Genomic DNA, 23,223 nt, shown 5'->3' with positions numbered 1-23,223 from the left:
AGAAGTTGTAGATAGTTTAGGCCTCGGCATTCTACATACTGAAAACATCAGTTCACTCTCAAGTTGAAACTAGGAAGCACACTTAAAGAATAAAAGTTCGCAAGTGTAGATTGTATACACCAGAATAATAGATAAAAATCCCTGTTTTAAAATCTTTCTACGTCTTATAATCTATTTTTAGGTATTCACGTAGTCATATCCTTTGTGGTAAACAACTTACAACCATTTGCTTTGGCCTCTCACGAATCCCCAGCCCTCATCATCCAGCTACAACTTAGTGTTCATTAACTTGTTAGGAATGCAGTTTTTCCACCACAACAATCAGGAAGCAGGAAAAAAACATCATTTAACTTCGTGTTTTTATATCCGTAAACAGTTTTGATTTTTTAAGATTTCCTTATGTAGAAGAAAAAAATAAAAAAAAGATCATAAGTGACCTAAAAGTTACCTTAAAATATTAAAAATTGACCTGAAACTTCAAAACGGCAAAAAGTGACCAAAAGTTGACCCTAAAAAAATACATTTTTAGAACCAAGAGTTGATGGATAATGTTTTTATCTGAACTTGCCTTGTCCTATGCGTAACAGAAAAAAGTTGACTTGTCAACAAGATCCGGGCCCTGCTAATAACAGACTGACACTGAACAGACATCAGTATTCGTAATCAATTTTCTTTATACAACTATTTAACAGGTAGTTGGTGGGCTAGAACTTTTCACGCTTACTGTTCCTTATTTCACTTTTGTGTCTTTACACAGTGACTCCTACGGCAGGATTTAACGCGCATTTTTATCTACCTGCACTCTATGCACGGAGCATCTTTCCCTTTGCTATGTCTTTTTTTATTATTATTATTATATTTTTACGACAGACATAGTTCAACACAAGAAAAATAATGTACATGAACACACACAGTAAAACGTAATCTACAACTAGTCCAACCTACTCCAACCTAACCTAATCTAAACTAACAACCTACTACAAGAGGAAGTTGTATTATCACCCATATAACATTCATAGTCTCCACATCACACCTGAGTTACAAAGACGTAAATAATATCAACATTACGGATCAGACAGAACTAAAATTAAGAAGAAAAGAAAATACTTCCAGACGAAATTAGTAAATACGGTATTAAATATTTTATTTAAATGATCTCTTTTAACAGGATTTAATAACGTCCACGAGCTATCGAAAAGAAATTCTGTTGCCAGAAGATACCATGGTGCACCCCCAAAGTTTACCTGCACCAGCTTTTCAAAGTAAATATAGATCGTAATAGGGAATCTTAAATATTTTTATTCGGATCTACTGCTAATAAGCCAAAATAGGTTTTAAATTTTATGTGCGTTAGGAGCAGTATCTTTGTTACATCAGAATAAACTGTCGTTTCTTGTTAAGTATTTTTCTATTGAATTACGTTGTCGAAATGTTACTAAATAATATTGGGAGCAGGCTTGCGCTCACAAGGCGCGCAAACTTGTATATTGCGACAACTAAATCAAAATTGTTTAAAGCCCCGTCCCCTGACTCATCCGCGTAGGACCCGTCGTTCACATGATAGATCGATGTATCGCAGTTTCTATGGAAACAGAATTTACGTTTCTAGAATTGCATGATAATTCCAGGCACGATCACTAAACACATACCGGTTATCACTTCAATCCAAAACAAAATTTTGAGTTTAAAAACACACTAAACCACAAATTTAGTTTCCATGCGGAGAGGTAAAACGCAGCAACCTAATTTTCCATGCATCTGGTTAACTTTACTGCCGACTTCTCCGTATATCTTCACATCACATTTGACTACGTAAAGAACAGGAAAATCTTTTACCCGCACTGGTCTTCTGTTCCAAATCCCAAATACAGATTGGATTGTGCTTACAAATATTTTTAAGGAGAGGTGAGCATCTTCACCAAACCTATCCTCGGCCTATGGCGGACGGCAGCAACTATACATCGATGCTAATTTGTTTAACTCTTCACCTCACCATCCATTGAGCAATGCATCACCACAAAGTTTCTTATTTATCAAATTAGATACCATTTAACACCAGTCACAATAATTATCATAAACTTTGACACAAAACTTTCCACATTCTGCACAATTTTGACGAGAAATTGAATTGTAAGTCCGATCTCCAACACGGGTTTAGGTAAAAAGACAAAAAATACCAAGAAAAAGAGAGCTAATTGATTCTTTAGTGACGCAAGAAAAGGATATCACCTAAATCTCGACACGTCTAAAGCAGCCAAACCAATGATAAAGTCTGGAATGAGCCTCAAACCAAATCGAGAGTTCTTTAAGCTCCAATGAGAAACAATTTCTGCCTAAACAAAGGGATGTGCCAAGAAGACATCATGGCCGAATTTCACAATGAAATTTTGAAGAAATTACAAAATTAAATTTTAAGAATTTCTTTGCGAAGATTCTCTATATCTAAATTCCCTTGAAAATAGCACGAAACCTGTAGGAAACTACAAAATACACACCTTTGAACCCACATAACTTTATACAAAGGACAAAATATGCAATAATAATAATAAAATATTATATGTAATTTTATGGAAACAACTACTCCTATATTACTATTTTGACGAAATATTACACTTTTAAAGTCACTAAAATATAATAATGATTTACAATAATTTTCAATCATCTTTTGGAAATGAATATAAACAAATATACAGGTAATCCAAAAAATCACGGACCATGATACATTATACTTAGGTATAATGTAACAGTCTTTACAAACCAACAATTTAATAAAATATAATCGTCTTACCGCTTGTCGTAGCTTATATTTATTGTAAATCTTCCTTTTTGAGGTTAATTTACCTTTTATGGTGGGTTATGTTGTGAACTTTGTATTACTATTTAATATTTATTTGATATTTTTTTCCCTTTGCAGATAGTTTCAGCTGTACAGTATTGTCATCAGAAAAAAATCATTCATAGAGATTTGAAGGTAATTACTACTATATTACAAAATCTTGTTTCCACCTAAATTTCCAGTAAATTAGGGCTTATGTCAATTTTCATGATGGAATTAAGAAGTTAAAATTTACTTACCGTAAAAAATCGTTCGTGTAAATTTCATTCATTATTTAGTATTTGTTGTTTATTTAGTACAGATAGTTCTTGATTGATATACTTGTCCTATATAATTTGAGCCAAAATGTAGAACTTGGTTTTCTTATTTATTTAGTAACTTAAATAGTTTTAAATAAATTATTTGGTACATGTTGACAACTTCGATGTAGTTAGTGTTGAAATTACAATTTTTGAGATCTATATAGAAAGTTTTTATTTTCATTCTAATTTTCACATTCTCTCTCAATAGGCTGAAAATTTACTTTTGGATAGTGAAATGAACATTAAAATAGCCGACTTCGGCTTCAGTAATGAATTCACACCAGGTAACAAATTGGACACATTCTGTGGTAGCCCACCGTATGCTGCCCCAGAGTTATTTCAAGGTATGTTCTGTTTAGTGGTTTCAAAGATTAAAATACCGGTACCATATAATTGCTGCTTGTAGTATATACAGACTTAAATTAACTATACATGTAACATGACTGTTAGTTTCGAAATGTGGATGTAAAATGTGTTGACTACACTGGTAGCAACCTTCAGTTCATGTAAATTGTTTTCAGTTTCTCATACAGAGGCCAACAAAAGTACCATGTACGTTGTATACAATTACTTAACAATAATATCGAGAGAAAAGGGCCAATTTGAGTGAAGTTTTCGGTAATGAGGAGAGTATTTAATACTAGGACATGGATGGAATATACGTTTTTGCTTACTGTTACAAATCCTAAATCATAGTATAGGTACCGATATTTCTTGATAGTGTTATCATAGGCCTGTTATTGTTGCTTACGAACATACAAGAACATTCGTTTACATGAAATTATTGTTCCTTCTAATATTGTGAATTTCTGATCACCCTCGTTGCACTGAAAACATGTTCTAACAAATTCGTATCCAACAACAGTGGGATCAAAATTATTTTGAATATGAAAGTTCTGTAAACTATTCATACCAAATGAAAATCTTATTTGTCACAATTTTTTAAGTAAAGGGAAAGCGAGGAAACATAAGGAACTTAGAAATACCTTTCTTCTGCGACCTAGCTTCAGTATTGAAAATGTATTGCATTCTTTTTTTATGTACCGATTTTTAAATCTATTGACTAATAAAACGTATGGAATACATTTTAAAAGATAAAAATGTAGTAACCTTTTTGCATTAGAAGCTCAAGATATTTTTGCGAGTATCCATTTTCAAGGATCACAGAGGCTTAAATCATATTGCACAGTAAGATCTTCACTTGTGTTGAATTTAAACATATACGAATTAACATATAATGTAAATAAATAAAATAAAAGGAGAGGCATCACACCTCTTATACGTTCCTTAATTATGTTAGTCTGAGAAGTGTACTTAATACAGTAATGATTACCCAGTTCTAAATTTATTTTTATCTTGCAGGTATTTGAGAGTACTAATAGCTACTTCAAACTTCTCTTAACTTGGACGTATTCATCCGTCAAATATGTGTGAAAGCTATCCTAAGTTCAGTTTCATCAAATCATATTTTCATACGTATTAGTGTTTTTGTAATTTTTCGTAAATGACTAAAATTTGTATAAGGAAAACTCGAAGCAATAAAGATATTAAATAATTAGTATTTCCTTATTATATATTTTCAAGAAAATTCATGCTAAAAAGAAATCTCGGAGTAATGAAGATATGCTTACAAGAATAAACTATTTTCTATTTTTTTATGTAACTAGTAATACTCTTATTCAATCCTGTTTAAATTATTTTTTTCGATGTTGAGTTTTGAATTTTCCGTCTTAAGAGCCTGACATACTAAAAGTAATACAAAATTTATTTTTCTTTTGCTTGTTTCTCATAAGTGAAAGGAGATAATGAAATGCAACTTACCACAACCATAGCCCAGACAGAAAATGCAGGTGGTTTTCAGGCGCCTGTGAAACATGCATAAACAAGCATATTTTTACAGGCACCTGTACATGCGCCTGAAAATGGAATACTTTTAAACGCATGAGACAGGTATGGATTTGTTTCAAGATCATTGCATGTTCATTTCACGGAAACAGGTAGTTTTTATGTTGATAGGGTTGCAACCTTGCAACGTGAAAACTGCGTGTAGTAAACATGTCAAGAATGGAAGGACATGCAAGTAACCGGCATATTCCATGTAGTTGACATACACGTTACCTCATGAGGATCTGACGACAGCTGCGTTTCATTTGATAAAAATGTAATTGACATGTTAAATATATCTGACATAGAGGTTTTAACGAATTAGTGGCCATGTGAGCGGAATATACATGTAAAGTACATCGCATTAAGGGTACATAAAATTTGCGTCACAGGCGTTGGACACGCATAAGACATGTACGTTCCATGTACATATATGGCAGAAGAAATATGTAGGTAACATGTACATGGGAGCCACATGTAACATGCAGTTTGCCTGTTCATGAATTGGGTATGTATTGTATAGATCACACGCATGTTAAACGTTTGTCACATGTACATGTAATATACATGAGACCTGCGTGTTAGAGGTGGATTACTAGACCTGCGTGTTTGAGGTAGGCTGCATACCTCAAGGAGTAATACTACTATTTGATCAATCTAATCCAAGGGTCTGCGCACGCCTCTGTATATATGTGTCAGCACCTTGCATATGTGCATGTCAAAGTGGAGACTTGATGTCTGGATATTGCATGTTCCCTACGCCTGTAACGTGAATGTTTCACTCTAATCAACATCGCATTGACGTGTTTAAGCTATTTACTCACTACATGTATATGTTTAATCCATTTATTGGCTGTCATGATCATTGCATGTTCCCATTCATCTGTACACTGCATGTAGGTGAGTTCACACTTTGCATGTTACAGGCAATGTGTCCCATTCTATTCCAATGTACTATACATGTGTCAGGATCTTGCATATGTGCTACAACATGCAAACTAGAGACTTGGTGCCTGAATATATGTTTCCTACACCTGTAATATTAATGATTCACTCCAATCAACCTTGTTCATTGCATGCACTTGTTTAACCCATTTATTGGCAATCATGATCATTGCATTTTCCGTTTACCTGCACATTGCCTATTCATTGCATATAGGTGGGTTCACACTTCGCATCTACACGGAGATAATACAGGCAATGTATTCAGTTGTAATCCCATGTATTATACATGTGTCAGGACCATGCAAAGCGAATGTCGAATTGGAGACTTGTGCCTGAATGGGCATGTCTCCTATGCCTATAACGTGAATGTTTAGCTCCAATACACCTTGTTCACCACACGCATCTGTTTAATCCATTTATTGGCAATTATGATCGTTGCATGTTTCCGTTCACCCGTACATTGCCTGTACACTGCACGTACGGGAGTTAACACACTTCGCATGTACACGAAAAATGTAAATTAACATATTTTACATCATGCGTTTTCCATGTTATACGCTAATACATGGTATTTACATGTAATGCGAATGTCACACATGTATATTACATGTTGATAAACAGGCACGTACCTTGTACTTTTCATTCTTACTGTATTGCGAATGTTATCAACAATCCATTTAAGGTACTTCACATGCACATATTCCCTCCATTTACTTGCATATGAGTGACTATGTAGATTGGTGTTCTCATTTTAATGTACAGTGTCTGTACAACGCGTGTTTCCGTGCGAAATTTCCAACATAAGTTTAATACTTTTTCGACATGCGTATCACCTGAAGACAATGTGCCTATAATATTTTCTGTACATGTGTTTCCGCCGAAACAGACGCCTGTATAATGCCTGTCAAAAAATTGACAGGCTTTTACAGGCAATTCCATGTACAAAACATTGCATGTTTTCTCAACAATTTCCATAATAGAGATAATGTTATTTTGCAAGAGAAAATATGAAGCTGAAGAATTTTCAGTGATGTCATCCATAGATATTACAGTGTTGCCAGAATAACATTTCTCCTAAGTTAAGGCAGCAACTAGAGGAACGAACTCAGTTGCATTTGATTGCGTATCATGTTGGTTTTAGTGTCGTGTAAACTACTTTTTAAATAACATTATTATTTAATTTTAATAACTTTGTCAAAATTATTTTGTTTATTACAAGCTAAATACAACTATTATTTAAAAAGTAGTTCACAGGATTCCAAGGCAACATGATACATAATCAAATGCAGTTAAGTTCGTTTCTCTAGTTGCTGCCTTAACTTAGTTTTAGGGGAAATGTTACTCTGGCAACACTAATTTCTATGGATGACAACACTGAAAATTCTTCAGGTTCATTTTCAGTTGTAGAATAACGTTATCTATGATCGTGGTAAGTTACATTTCATTACCTCCTTTCACTTGGGAAAAACAAGCAAAAGAAAAATGGTACATTTTGTATTATTTTTAGTACGTGAGGCTCTTAATTGAATACCTCAAAAATTCCTTTCAGTTAATGATGTAGCATGGTGTGAAACCTTGATATCCTGGACAGTATACGTAGTTGTTTGTAAATGCTTAAATATCCTGGAAATAGCTTCTTTATCGTCTGGAGATTCCTTTAAGCTCTTCATTCTACTGTTGATATTCCTTTTTGTTATACTAATGTAAGTACCTTGGTAAGAACACGAAATTTCGTACATCCCGCATAAAAGAATTTTTATCCACGAATCAGCTTCTGTATTTGCTCAGACCGTTCCAAATTTATTACACTTCATAACAAATTCTAATCAAAAATTTACAGAAAACCTATCTCTAGTAGCTACTACGTGCGTAAAAGATTTGAACATTCGTGGAAGGTTAAGGCTAATATGTTGTTAAACATGTTCATTAAAGCTTATAGATTAGTTACTATAACAGGTAATATAAACGATGAAATTGAACACAACATAAAATCTTGTAAATGCCTACAATAGGCTACAATGGAAGGATGGCAGAAACGGGCTTACAATATTGTTAACTTCTAAAACATGAAAAGATTTAAAAACGGAACAACCAAGTGGACAAGTGGGTTTTCCTTCAGTTAGATTACGAAACATAGCAGTGAAGCATAATTTAAAAGTCAGCGTGAAATCACCTTGGAATTCGGAAAGGTCTGAGCCAATACAAAAATGGTTTCATGGATAAAAACTTTTAAGCGACATGTACGAAATTGTATATTCTTTCCAAAATATTTAAATTGGTATAACGAAAACGAATATGAGGAGTACAGTGAAAGAGCACTTAAGGAAGTCTCCAAATGATCAGGAAGCTAGTTCTGGGTTGTCTAAGTATTTACGAAAAAACTGAACATTCTGTACAGGATAGCAAGGTTTTACACCGTGCTACATCACTAACTGAAAGGGACGTTTTTGAGGTATATTTCCTAGGACGAAACTTCAAAACGCAACATCGAAAAAAGGATGTCTAGACAGAGAATGGGATCGCATTACTACTGTTTTCATAAACAAAAATTGAATAGTTCATTCTTGTTAGCATATACCTTTATAACTCAGATTTCCTCTTAGTATGAATTTTGTTGTAAATAGCTATAACAAGGGAAGGTTGCGACGATTATATATTCAGTATCTCCATTACTCCGAATTGTCTGTATTCAAGTTTTGGTAATTTATGAAAAATTACAAAAGTATTAATATATATGAAAATATGATTTGGCTACACTGACTTTGATTGGTTTCGTAAATGTTGCTTGATGGATGTAGAAAATTACATCAATAGAAATAATGTACATTAGGGTTAGGAAGGTGGAAAAAAATAGAATTAGATAATAATTATTGTGTTAAGTACACTTTTCATACTAACGTAATTTTACGGGGAGGGAGGCTGGAGCTCGCAAACAGTAGTTCTTTGTTTTAATGTGTTACTCCGTATGTAAATTATAAATTTTCACTTCATAAGCTAAAAGCCTCGCGTAATATGATTTAAACCTCTGTGGTCCTTGAAATTGAATACTTGCTAAAGGATCCGAAATAATCATAAATTATTTCATCTACTATGAATAATAATAATAAAATAGTACAACTTTTATCCATGACATGTAGGCCTATCATTAGTATTCCGCAAGTATGCCAGATCACTTTCACCAAACGGGGGGGGGGGGGGGGGTATGCGTTTGTGTAGACCGGCACCCACACAGGAGAGTTTAGGAATTAACCAAAGTACTTCTGAATTGGTCAACCAAGTTTCTGCAAATCACCAATTTTAACTCGAGCGGCAAAGTTACAAACTGGAAAAGGAACTAAGCTAACAACCAATCTGAAGATCTTAGTTTTGCAAACTAGCGTTGGCCTCGGCCAAGACTAAACTTCTAAGAAAAGGATGGAGTTCGTTATCCTGATAAAAGCTTTGTAGCTAACAACCCTTTGAGATATCATTGAGAACAAGAACTCACAAGAACTGTTCCTTGCAGTACAACTGCAGTTTATTGTTACAAGTCCACGAGCTGGGGCTTTGAGTGTAAATAAGTGTATAGAAAATGTATATATAACTTTCGTGACAAGTTCCAATCTCGAAGTATTCTCACAAGAGAAAATCACTAACAAAATAAAACTTCACTAGACTGGGAGGCAGTGGAAAAAAATCATTAAAAAAAAAAAAAAAAGCATTTTTATTTAAATCTATTTTTTTGATTTAAATCAAATCGATTTACTCGTGTAATACAAGTCACGAACTAAAGATAAAAAATTAGGAATTAATATTAAATGTTGCCATTTAATTGAAAGTATTGGGCTTGAATTTTGAATTCATTGATTGACAATCGTTAACTTATTTCAATCCCAAATAGAGATGCAAGGATTCGGAAAAAAAAAAAGTGTTTTGGGGTATGGAGGGAGGGGGAATCGGTTTTTTCTGCTTTTTTGCGAAATTTTGGGTTTTTTTTTCCCAATTTTGCTTTAAATTGATAAGGCAGGTTTTGTTTCGCTTTTCTACAATACAAAAACTCATTTAAGTAGTGATGGATGCAGATAATAATACAAAACCTCGAAAATAAACATGAATTTCGAAAACATATTTCAAACAATTTTTAATTCTTAACACATTTTTATTATGAATCCCCAAAAATGAATCCATGTATATAATAAGTTGCAGTTAAGATTTACTGTCATATGCATTATAAGCAATATTTTTTATTGTAAATTTAAAGTACAAAAACAAGGATAAACTCTTACATGACATACAGAATTTATTGTACTGTGTGTGTGAGATCAAACAAATAACACATCGGGAAAATAATAATATATTTACGGAACAAACGCACAAAACAAATTTAAATTTCGACGCCGTAGCCTTCTCAAAAATAACATGTTCATCTCTTTGCTCATTACGTATATCAAGTGGCTCAAGTGGTACAGTCCACAGCAAAATACCTGCAACATGAGCATGTAAGTTTATTGTGAAACTACGCCTAACAGCGCAAGGAATCAACATATATCTAAGTGGCATGAATCACTCCAGAGAAACCTCGGCGTCCTCCCCTGCATACTTATTTTGGAGGAAAAGACTTCGTCGTTTCACAATAAACATACATGTTAATGTTGCGGGTTTTTTGTTGCTGATTACAACGTTGGCTTCGCATTCGGGAGGTCATGGATTCGATTCCCGCTGCCGACCATCCTGACGGGTTTTCCAGTGTTTCCCTCATTCCTACCAGGCAAATACCGGGATTGTACCTACTAAAACAGGCTTGGCCGATACCTTCCCAAATTCTTTCCATGTTGTTGTTAGATATCCAGTATAAAATAGTCTCTGAGCTGCATCTGGTAATTGTTAAATAAATAAATAAATAAATAAATATCATTCCCTCGTCAATCTGTTATAGCCTATAAGTTTATTATGTCAGACTTCCGAGACTTTCATAAATATTCGTACTAGGGTAACAATGAAAAATAATCATTGTTTTATTACAATTCAACGTATTACTTTAAAAGACTGAAAAAAATGCAATCTTTGTACGGGACGCTCAAAAATCACCTAATTTGTTAATGACCTCTTGCTTCCGCCTTTGCTACACCTACAGAAACTTCTTTGAAATGGAACAGAAATGTTGAAAATGTATTTTCTATTCATTTATTACATACGTAATAATCGGTTACCACCTATCAGGTGCTTCGGACCTGCAAAATCGGTAAAGTCCCAAATTCTGTAATACACTGACTGTTCCTTAAGCTTGTTTAGAGTCAGGAAACTACTGAATTTTCTGTTCATGGATCGTATGCGTAATACTGTTCATCTGAACGTTTGGTTTTCAAGGCTCTGGAATATATAACCACCATCACGGTTTACCCAGTCCTGAAGGTTTCTGAATTTTCAACAAAAATTCAACATGTCATTAGGAAACTTTTCCTTTATCTATCTATCTATCTATCTATATATATATATATAAACTACAAAATACATTTAAGTCAAGCACAACAAACATAAGCGAGTGGTTAGCTTTTCCGCTTCTATTGGGAAATCCGGGATTCAGTCCCGCATTCGATAATAATAATAATAATAATAATAATAATATCATTAATACTAAGATTACACATACAGTATACATAGAGTTGTGAAACAGATATTTCCTTGTAACTGAGGGGATGTCGTTATCAACCAGAGAGCGTGAACTTGACTTCAGCGCGAGGGGAGATAAACAACTAAAACAAAGACAAAAAAAAAAAAAAAAAAAATCGTTTTGACTAACAGAACAAAAATACTCAACATGAATTTGTATTTAAAAGAAGTAATTGAAATACTATTTCAGTTGCAATTTAAAAAAAAAAAAAAAAAAAAAAAATTGCGCTCACTACAAAATTGAAAAGTTTCGTTATGTGAAGATTATTCTCTTTATTCTTCTTTTCAACCTTACATTTTCCATTATTTGTAACATTCCATTCCTTTTCCGTGCTAGTCCGCTAATTTTCAAAATTCCAGTTTACCTCTCAGACTGGGAACTACGAATGTGTGTTCAAAATACTACGAATTCGTCTTGATCTTATGCACTGTGCGCTAAAGGAGAAAAACGTACTAATACAGATTAGTCTCGAATTTTAAGCCTGTCTGATGTGTAGATGGATGCATTGCAGTTATTCATCCGATGATTGCAATGAATGCACGGTAAAAAGGCTAAAGTTTAAATGCAATTGATATATTTTTTAAGTAAGAACATGCTACGAACGAACAATTTGTCTACTTAATTTGAATCAGTAAGTGTTATTGTAACAAAGAACGAAGATAATAATTTGACTATTTTTTTGTTCTGCAGGTAAAAAGTACGATGGTCCAGAAGTAGATGTTTGGTCTTTAGGAGTAATTTTGTACACGCTAGTCAGTGGTTCCCTTCCATTTGACGGTTCAACTCTCAGGGAATTAAGAGAAAGAGTGTTGAGGGGGAAATATCGGATACCCTTCTATATGTCAACAGACTGCGAAAATTTGCTGAAGAAGTTTTTAGTATTAAATCCTGCCAAGAGGGCATCGTTAGAGGTGAGTATTAAAATTCTAGTGTAGTATTAACGGCAAACGTTTGTTGTAAGTACTACATCTGTTTGCAAAATATTTAAAACTTTAACCAAGGCACAGAAACACATCTAGAAATATCATTTGTCCGCAGGTTACTAGAATTATTACATGAATGAACTGTGCTTAAAAGGATACAATATGTAATTAGAAGTCCAAGAGTATGCTCTGAAGAAATCTTGCTAACAAAATGTAAGGCTTATTTATTACTTTTAACTATTTATCAGTTTCGCCCACCACATAAGAATCTTTTGGAAACATTGTTTTACACTTCATTTACCACTTTCCACTGTCTTGTATAATGGTTTGTCAAATTTATGTAGTAATGAAGGTTTTTATAGCGAGAGCTCTCTACTTGCGGTGACTGTAATCACGTTTTCAAACTCACTTGTGAACGTAATGTTCTTGTCTCATTGTAGTAGTAGGTCCCATTTTTCAAGGCTTAATGTGGATAAGGTTTAGAAGTCAAATAACTTGTGAAGGATTAGAGATAAGGTTCAGTATATAATTTATTTTATACAGACTTTTCCAATTGGTATATCTCGTAGCCCCATGAGGTGTATCGCTACGTTTTAGAATTTCAAAACAAATGTTATGCCACTCAGAACCCCTGCAAGTCTGGACTTAATACAGCACATCTCATTTTTACTATTAACCTGTTAACAAAAGTTAAAATTAATTTGGGACAGAGGGTATTACCTAGCATCAGCGACAGTGCTTGCTTCGAATCCATGCTAACATAAGTGGGTCACGACTTTATGGGCTTTCAGTGAAGTGCCGTCAGCTAGAAAAAGGCTGGAAAGAACTGATTTAAGGAACTCAATAAAAGTTACAGAACAAACTTTCCTGTGGAACTGTTCTGTTTTAATCTAGGTGTGTGTGTGTGTGTGTGTGCGCACTAGTTTTTTACCTTAATTATATCTGTCACACACTCACGCAGTGAAGATGCCATGTACGATTTTTTTTTTGTGTGTGTGTGTGTGTAAATTTATTCGGTGCGCAATTAAAATGTCGTAGAAAGAATGAAAATACATGCACGTACTGGATGTGGGTGGATCGGGTGGCTATAAGAGGAGTTGGAAAAAAAAAAAAAAACATTACGCTCCGCTTTGTGTATTTAATTATTGTGTATTAATACTGTATTTGCATTACTATTCATTGCATACGCTACTGTACTTTTCATTTGACTGTTGTAAGTTTTGAACGTACAGTGGCAATCCTACTATACCTTCCTGTGTCGAAGTCCTGGAAAATTGGTGATTGTCCTGGAAATGTCCTGGAAAAAAGAGTGGGAACCCTGAATCATGCTTGAATCCGAGTCGTATGGATACTTGTCAAATTCTTTCCGAATACAGTAATTGTTTCTATATTCCCTCTGATCAAAAAACTCCAAATAATAATGAATGAAATTAACGTATGTGAAATCACTTTTTATTATTATTATTATTATTATTATTATTATTATTATTATTATTATTATTATTATTATTATTATTATTATTATTATTATTATATAAAGTAATACTATTACTGATTAAATCCAATCTTTGTCCAAATTACCTTGCTGCAACATCAACAGTGGATTTTTGGTTATAGCATAGAATGACTAAAAAATAAACCTTCAGTGCGAATTCAGCTTTCCGAAACATGTTTCGTGGTGTGATGCTCTGAATTCACTGAGATTTTTTCCCCTTCCTCTAACGTTTGATCTATGTAGGGAGCAACTGTTTTCCGAAATGTGTCAAGAAACAACTATTGAGATTACTAGAGAGATAAGTACCTTATTTATCACATTCCATTATGTAACCTTTTATTTTTGCACTCACATCTACGATTGTATTTAACTTTGTTCTACCGTATACGCCCATGTAACGGTCCCCATCTTATTTTTTCTCTCCTGATTTTCAAATTGCCTCTGTAAAAGCTCTATCCTCGGTTTGAAAAGAAAGCATCGGAAGAAACTTTTACCCATTCTTGTGACCGATCCAGACCTATTCACAAGTATTCTGTAAATCACGGCGCGGCAAACGAACGAAAACCTAAATTCATCTCTTTCGTGTTTATACTCTGTATATTTTCGACTTTCAAAAACCTGCTTGCTGAGTGAAGGACGGAATAATCTCATGCTCGCACTGCACATCGGAAGGTCGGAAGTAAAAATTTTCCAAGGTCATTTTGTTAATCAACCACTTTCTTTAATGTATCACGATTTGTTCTACAGAAATCTTGTCGAAACTGATGCTAGAGTGGGTGAGAGAAGTGATAAGTATGTTTGAAAAACTGAAATGAACAGTGACTCATAACCAGACAGGTGTCCGCTAGGAAAAGTCTGAACAACGGAAGAAGCAAGAGTTTACTACGTTCTGGAGTTAGGTGGTAAAAGCAGATGTTTCTTAATAAACATAGGGAAGATTGCAAGTTACACAGCTGGCCTCAAGCTCCGAGTGGTGCAGTTTGCTAAAGAATATGGAAGACGTAGTGCTGTACGAGAATTTAAAGTCGATCCCGAAAATGTACAAAAGATGGTATGCGAGTAAAGGAAAAGTAAATCAGGGCAAAACATTTCAAGTTTCCTAGAGTGTAAAAAACAGTTGCGGAATATTTTCGTGACGTGTGTAATTGAGGTTTTGCGTGAAATGTGTCAAATAAAAGCGTCGAGAGCTTCTCGAGAGAACAATATCGGGATTGGGGATTCCAAATTGAGCGCATGATAAGAAACGCTGAGTTTTTGTTGCCGTACTTCCTGCTGAATACGAATAAAAACGTTTCTCAACTTCCGATGTTCTGTGATCTGGAAACGCCAAGAACACTTACAACTTCTCACAGATCGCAATTGTAAACCGAACGCCAGTTTGATCTGCCGAAAAATTACACTGTAACAGAAAGGGGGAGAAGTCAGTAACGATTTTTACCACCGGTGCTGAAAAATAAAACTACAGTTCCGTTTGCCACGACTGGCGGGAAAACTTCCGCCGTTTGTAGTTTTCAAGAGGAAAACGTTGCTGAAAGTTAAATTTCCTCCTGGTAGTATTATTTATATGCAGAGCAAGGAATAGGGTGACGATACCCTTGTTCGTGACTGGATTCAAAGTGTATGAGCAAAGCGTCCTGGGGCTCTTCGCCTACGTTCTCTGCTGGTAGTAGGCAGTTTTCGCGGTCGCTTGGCTGAAAATGTTAAGGATCAGTATCGGGGAGAGAGAGACGTAATAATACCTGGGGAACTGACAAGTATGTCACAGCCGCTGGATGTCGTATCAATAAACCATTTAAAGCAGCTTTTCGGCACTGCTACAGAAACTGGCTGACTGCAGGGCCCAAAGGAACTACAGTGGGAGGCCGTTTAAAGCGTGCATCGTTAGTGGACGTATGCAGCTAATTTTGTGAGCATGGAAGACAGTTTCCGATGACACTGTGTAGAGAAGTGACGGGAATATCGAAAGCCATTGACGGCACTGAGAAGCTACTGCCAGCTAGTGATTTTGTGTGGGATGGGGGCATGGGCTTAAGTGTATGCATGTGTATGTGCTTCTAGGAATAGATGTGATGATTTTTTTTTTTTTTTTCAATTTATACCATTGAAATTAAAAGTGTTTGTAAATTGTTTATTTTTTCATTGAATTAAAGAGAAGCAAGAAGCTTACTGTCTCTTTGATAAGAATCTTTCCTCTGAGAAGGCGAATGTTCCATAATATTGTAAGCAAAAAGACACTTCCTCTCTTGAAATTTATTGAATTATCCTGTCAAAGCAGAGGTTTTGTGGATGCATATTGGGGCATCAATTTCTTTAGAAAGTTCAGCATACATTTAATCAGGAGTGCCCACGAGGAGATTTTGGGCTCGGAATATGCCCATAAGAATTTGGGAGTTCAGTACAATATTTTTTTTGTTTTTTTTTATGATTTATTTTTTTTATTGATATAAATGTTCAGATGACTGTGTTTAAAAATTATGAATTGGAGTTAATCTGATAGGTATAATATTAAATAAACTGGAATTACATAGTGTGCTGAGGAACGAATCAGTGTACTAATTAAAGGGGATCTCGGGATTTCCCCGCCTGGCAACTCTCTCTGTAGATACACACGTATAGATATACACATTACCTTAATACGCAGCCTGTTGAAATCCGTATGTTATTAACTCCCTTTCCCGGCTAAAAAGTAAAGAAAGGCTTATGCAATGGCATTTCCCTTGATCCTTTTTGCGAGCGCAAAGAAAGAGCTGATTTGAAAGGCTCGTGTAACAGCCCCACCCTTGAAATTTGAAGATAAAATTAGGGAAGTTGGGCCTTTACACGGGCGTATACGGTACTTCTTTAAATAGTGAAGCTTTATTGTTTTAAAATTTCCATTTTTTTAAATTCATACTGTTTTATTTCTCATTCTTACAGAATATAATGAAAGACAAGTGGATGAACATGGGCTACGAAGAAGATGAACTTAAACCCTATATAGAACCGGAACCGGATTTTAAAGATCCCAAAAGGATAGGTAGGTATCGCTCTAATAAATATTGACAGTTAGGAGCTCATTTATACTTTCGAGCTTAAATTGTTGTTCCTATATTTTCTTAAAATCTGTGTGTGTTGAGCGATATTTCGAGTTATAGGAGTTCCCAGTCAGATTTCTAGCTTTGTGTAAACTTGGGGGGGGGGGGGGCAAGTAGCGTTTACTGTGGAATGTTTCAGTAGCCTGGAGTAACCATCATATTATGGGGTGCTCCTTACATCTTGAAATTACATTGAAAGCACTGTTACATGGGAAAGGGGGAACACTTACAATATTATTAATGTGAAAGTTAATTAACTCTCACCTATAATGTGTCCAGGGAATGCTAGAATGATTGTTATATTTATAGTATGGTTTCGGCAGCCAGGTCTGTTTCCTTCAAGAGCTGGACAGTAAGAAAGAACTCCCCGGCTCTTTTTTTTTTTTTTTTTTTTTTTTTTTTTTTTTTTTTTTTAATCCATACAGAGCGCTAAAATGGGCAGAATTTTCTGAAAATGTTAGAAATTATTACCCATATGTATATATATGGGGTGTTCTTAAAGTAGCGCCCACGGACCACATAACACTATTCTACAAGTCAAAGCAAAAAATATTTATAATTATATACATCTGGGCCTCGTCTGAAGGCGCAAATTGCACTATGTGGCAACGTCGCAGATATAGAATCACAGGGTAGATCTACCTACCAATCCGTCAAATAGTTAGCTTAATTCTTTCCAGATTGCAGCTAAAGTCGATAGCCGTTGACATTAGCCCATTTATTAGCGCAGCAATCGATGTAACGGCTTGGTGAATTCGTAGAGCAACGCTAATAATTCCAAGTTAATCTGCAATGTTACCACATAGTAAAATTTTGATTGCCTATAGCAGCTGAAGGAGGTCCCGGAGGGTATACCACTATATGGCATTTTTGTTTTATTTGACATGAAGAATAGCGCTTTGTTGTCCGTGGGCGCCATTTTTAGAACACCCGATATATACATATAATAAATAAACTACGATGTTACTCTTTGTACACAAATTATAGGTGTGTGTTAGTTAATGTTAACAAAACTGTGCCAGATTGTATCTGTGTTAAAGTATCGTTCATGTGTGTGTTTGCCAGAAAAAATCAGCTAATGAGGTCCAGTCTCGTCGTCATAAGGTTCAGTATACACGATTACTCTTACAGGTATCAATCATAAATTTAACATTTAAATAGAAGATATTTATGTATTAATTCTATGATTTATTCCATTGTATATTGAAAGAGGCCTGATTTCAGCATTTCTAAGCAGACTTAACAGATGATGAGTTGTGACGCCTAGTCGATTTCTTAAGTATTTATGTGGGTAACATAAGTCAGCAACTTTCAATGAGTTAGTGAGACCAGACCTCTTGAAATGCAATACGAGACTAATATTAAGTAAATATAAAGTCATACTCATTTTCCTTTCTAAATTAAGAAGCTACTTGCTCACGCTCCTTTTTACACATTTAAAAATAACAAAATAGTTTTACAGCGTGTTTTTCTAATTGTATGGTCTGAAAAGAGTATTTTAAACAGTGATCTTTATTTAACAAAGTTACTTTGTCTTGAGTAATGTTATTCTTTATCGGTGACAACTTATAGGCATCGACCATTTGGTGTTCGTAGTATTTATGATTAATTACGAAGTGGTTATAAAATCAAAATTCTTAGCTTTTCTTCTTTAAAACTGTTTGGAGTGGAATTAAAGTTAGAACCTTTCGTTAAGTCTCATTGCTAAGCTTACCCAACTTTTTTAAAGTTTTAGTAACAAATGTAATAAAGAACAAGAAAATGAGGAGGTTAGCCAGAGATAGTATGTGCAAAATGCTATTACATGAACTAATTATTAGCCCTCACTGCTGCTCTAGTGACTAGCACATACCATTTCTACGTGGTCTCGGGTTCGATTCCCGGGGGAGGAGAGCACAATCTAATTTCATAATCATTCACTTCCATTAATCATCCGTCTCCTTTAGCCTAAAATGTATTAACGTGGGACGTTAAACGAAAAATTAATTTTCATGAACAGGTGGTCACCTTTTGTATAGTGTGTAAATTTGGGTTTTTAACAATTATGACGTCATACACTGTATATCCAAATTTCTGATTTATAATAAACCGTTACTAGTTACTTAACAACATTTTGTAGATACTGCTTGGCTCACTTTTTATGTTTTGGAATGTTCCGTGTTGCAGAGCTGGTCAAACAGTCGATCGTCGTTAAATATCGGGTAGATCGCGAAATTTTGTAGAGGAAAGTGGTATTATCTTTTTAAAGAAAATCTTAAACACCAATCGCTTCGTTTGACACTTTAAATTGAAGTAAAATGATGTAGAATAAAAGACCGAAGATATGCGACTCTTATGAAAAATGGGAACATTATTTCTTGTTATGTCAAAGAATGTTTGTTGCGCAACGCTTCTGTTGCTTATCAAAGAGAGTTGGAAAATGCATTATTCCACTCAGCGAAAACAGAAATATATCTCCGAATACACTCCTAAAAGTGAATTAAGGAAAATGGAGATACAATGCTTGTGGGTAATTACACATTAGTAGATCGTCGAGAATATATGGTAGGTCGTCAGAGGTTTTCACAGTCAGAAATAAATCAGTGAAGTAAAAAGTTTGACCACCTCTGCTTTATTGTCTTCAAGATAGTCACTAAAATTCATAAAGTGAAATTAACTGATGACGAGTTTAAATATCTTCACTACGCCTTCTAGACCTCCCACCACTTTTTTTTTTTTTTTTTTTTTTTTTTTTTATATGTATTTATTTAACTCAATACTAAAAATGTGAAGTAGGGCATGTAATGTTTACAAACTGGTATTGCACTAATTGTTCTCAGGATACTTTTATAATGCAAAAATTTGAGTGACAAATATGACGTCATAAATTCCTTTAGTTCATTTAGTCCATTAATACAGTTTTGTAGATAGTATGTGACTCGTTTTCTAAGTTTTTGATATTCCTTTGTATTTATTGTGCTTAATTTATTCACAAACAAACAAACAAAAAAAAAAAAGTTGGGACTTAGTGAAGATTCTTACTTATTAATTAGACATAACGTCCAGTTGTAAAATGTTGATTGAAGTGACTAGAAGCAACTAAATCTGATCACTGTATGCATATGCATGTAAGATATCCTTATTTTATCAATGTTGGTGTTGTTGTAACGTGTGTTTTTTCAACGCCTCCTTTCTTCCAGAAGCCCTTCTCGGTATGGGTTACACGAGGTCTGAAATTGAAGATAGCTTGGGAAATGCTAAATATGACGACGTATTCGCAACCTACTTACTATTAGGAAGAAAATCTTCAGATGTAAGTATACAGTTGAATAGACATGAGCATAGTTCAGTAGTTGGTGTTGCATGTAATTAGCAAATAGCAAATAAGCAAATTAGTGGTTGTTAGTGATAATAATTTTATCGTAAATCGCTTAATTGGAGTTATATATTTATTTTCGTAATGTATTGTGCCACTTTTCTTGTTTTTCTCGTAGTGAAATTATTTAAAACAATCAATTTGAAATTGAAATCACATAACAGGGTGTCTATCGGTCACGAAGGTCATGAAAAAGTCACGAAATCTAGCTTTATTGTCACGATTTTTGTTTGTTTTATCTGTACGAATATAAGTACAAACTGGAAATTTTTTATTGTATAAAACGTAAAAATTCACTGCCAAAAATGTCTGTTGTTGGCTTTAGACGCAACCAAATCCAACCAAAGCGTGCTTCTATCGCATGTATGAAAATTCGGTCTAATTCACATTTAAATTCGCTCTTGAAACTGTCCTTCAGCTGGCATCATTGAGCAGTGGCGATGCAAATTGCATCGCATTGCCGAAACCACCTACGTATCTAACCAGTTCATTCAACTGTGAGAAGATACTAGCATTTTTTCACTCCAAGGAACAACCTTTGAAAGTAGAGTTAAGATAAAGATAAGTGCTGAAGAATATAGGTACTGTTATTAATTTTTGAAGGTTACGAAATATGGTTTGGTAAAGTAAAGGTCACGGAAAAGTCATGTATTTTCTTTTGAAATTTTAGTAGACACCCTGCACAATAAATGAGACAAATTATTTTAATACCTTTTTTGTTACGTGTATAGTCAAATTGGGATTTTATTATTGTAATTTTCATCGTTAACTTAGAATACCATATATTACTTGGTAATTGGGGGAAATAACACCTTATATCACCAATTCTTCTTTAGGTCTAGACGGGATTTATTTATCATAATTTAGAATACCTTAATAAGAGGCGCATCCAGAAAGTAAGTTTCCCACGCGTCCCATAGCTAGGAACCGGATGTTGCGCGAAGCGACTACGTGTACGTTTGAGAGTAAGGTCCTGGCATGGCACATGCACTAACGGAATTTCTCTAGTGCTCTCAGTAGCGTCGTGGCAGTGGTGGAAAATGGACGTCGCGTGTGAAGTGTGAGCAGTGATAAAGTTTTTGAATGCACAGGGCATAGCACCAATCGAAATCCATCGTTAGCTGTACCGGTCCATGGGCCTAACGGCATGAGCAAGCAGTTCCTGCAGATTTTCCGCTCCTTATTGCACACCACTGTCACGGAGTGCCTGTTGATCAAGAAGTTTTGTGTTGAAGCAACTGACCCTAAAGCACAAAGCAAGGCGCACAGGGTCAGCATTGATATTTGTGCAACGATACAGCAACGATGGTTTCAATCGGTGCTATGCTATGTGCATTCAAAAACTTTATCACTGCTCGCACTTCACACGCGGCGGGAGCTGGGATAGGAACGCCAATCTTCAATCACTGCGACGACGCTACTGAGAGAATTAGGGAAGTTCTGCTGGCGCATGCGCCACTTTAGGACGTTACTCTCTCACGTACACGCAGTCGCTTCGCGCAACATATGGTTTCCTAGCTATGGGACACGCGGGAAACTTACTTTCTGGAGGCGCCTCGTATTAACGTGAAATTGAAGAGTTATCACATGCGCTTACAGGTTAGTTTCTTGCTAGAGGCACAAAATTTTCTATGTAAACGCAATGTGCTGAGTCATTTGGGGAGATACTTGAATTAAGGAGGAGTTAAAGAAGGAAATGATGGTATTGGAAGTCAATTGGCAAAACTATTGATTATTATAATTTTTAAACTCAGAAAATTGATATCCCAGGTATGTTTCATAGCATGATTTTTTCCACTCACCTGAAAAGTTACTGGAATTACATTTTCAAGACGCTTAAAAGCATTAGAAATTGGTAAATGGTTCTTGAAAGTACTTCAGATATGGAGGGGGGGAAACCTTGGTAGAATTCACATTTTTCGATTTGAAAATAAAAAATTTGCGGAATATTCCTAAATTGTAGAGTTCCAACATTAAAAAAAAGAAAAGTTTAAAAGCAACCAACACAAGAGGAAACAATAGGGAAAAGAACAAAAGATTGTTTTCACATACTTTTTTACCTTTATTAATTTTTTAAATTTCATTTTCTTTAAGACGGATATACGAAATTTTGTTTGTGTGATTAAATTTATGCAGACGCTTTTAAAGAAATTCATCAATTAGAATTAGGGAACACGCAATTTAAAATTATTACATCGTTTATAATACTATAAATCTCAATATTAAAATCAAAATTACATATAGATCTAAAACACAGAGGGAGGAGTGATGCAGACATTTTGTTATAAACCTTCAAAAAATTGTGCATGAATGTAGATGAGGCATAATCAGACAAAAAGTAGATAGTAAATGATTTTCTAAAATTGGATGCTGTTAGTTTGGTCTGATTTTGAATATTGTGATGATACAATAACGTAAGGTTATTTCATCGCGATCTCTGTAGAACTATTGGTATAGGCTTCACTCGGTACCCAGTGATGATATTTTTAACAGACTTAATTAAAATTCCCGGTTTGACCTGTATGTACAGTATGTTTATAGATATATTTGTGATTATATCGAGAACAGTTGGTCGTATTTCGATGCAGTTTTCACTAATCGAATAAACTATTACCAAGGAAGACTGTTGTGTGTATACAATATTTGAAAGAAATTAATATATATGTATATTTTTAATCACGTAATTACTGCAACAACTGAGAAAAACTTATCCTAAAGTATGCTGCAACCAAATAATCAAAGGTAGGTTGCGTATAACC

At 34.6% G+C, this 23,223-nt stretch overlaps 1 protein-coding gene across 13 annotated transcripts in view; it reads left to right on the top strand.

Annotated features, from left to right (window-relative positions):
• The window catches only part of LOC145660507 (serine/threonine-protein kinase MARK2), a 305,977-nt gene that overhangs the window by 222,327 nt on the left and 60,427 nt on the right, over positions 1 to 23,223 (top strand). For 12 of the 13 annotated variants that reach the window (XM_081725652.1, XM_081725648.1, XM_081725649.1 and 9 more), the window contains 5 exons: positions 2,915 to 2,971; positions 3,347 to 3,482; positions 12,308 to 12,528; positions 16,952 to 17,051; positions 20,289 to 20,401. In XM_081725652.1, the coding sequence (XP_081581778.1) occupies positions 2,915 to 2,971; positions 3,347 to 3,482; positions 12,308 to 12,528; positions 16,952 to 17,051; positions 20,289 to 20,401 (627 nt within the window). The remainder of the gene's footprint in view (positions 1 to 2,914; positions 2,972 to 3,346; positions 3,483 to 12,307; positions 12,529 to 16,951; positions 17,052 to 20,288; positions 20,402 to 23,223) is intronic. The other variant, XM_081725642.1, reaches the window with a different exon arrangement.

Source organism: Thermobia domestica, chromosome 9 (assembly GCF_964235325.1).
Source record: "Thermobia domestica chromosome 9, izTheDome1.hap1.1, whole genome shotgun sequence".
In the NCBI taxonomy this organism is placed as follows: domain Eukaryota; kingdom Metazoa; phylum Arthropoda; class Insecta; order Zygentoma; family Lepismatidae; genus Thermobia; species Thermobia domestica.
This window is presented reverse-complemented; position numbering and strand designations above follow the sequence as displayed.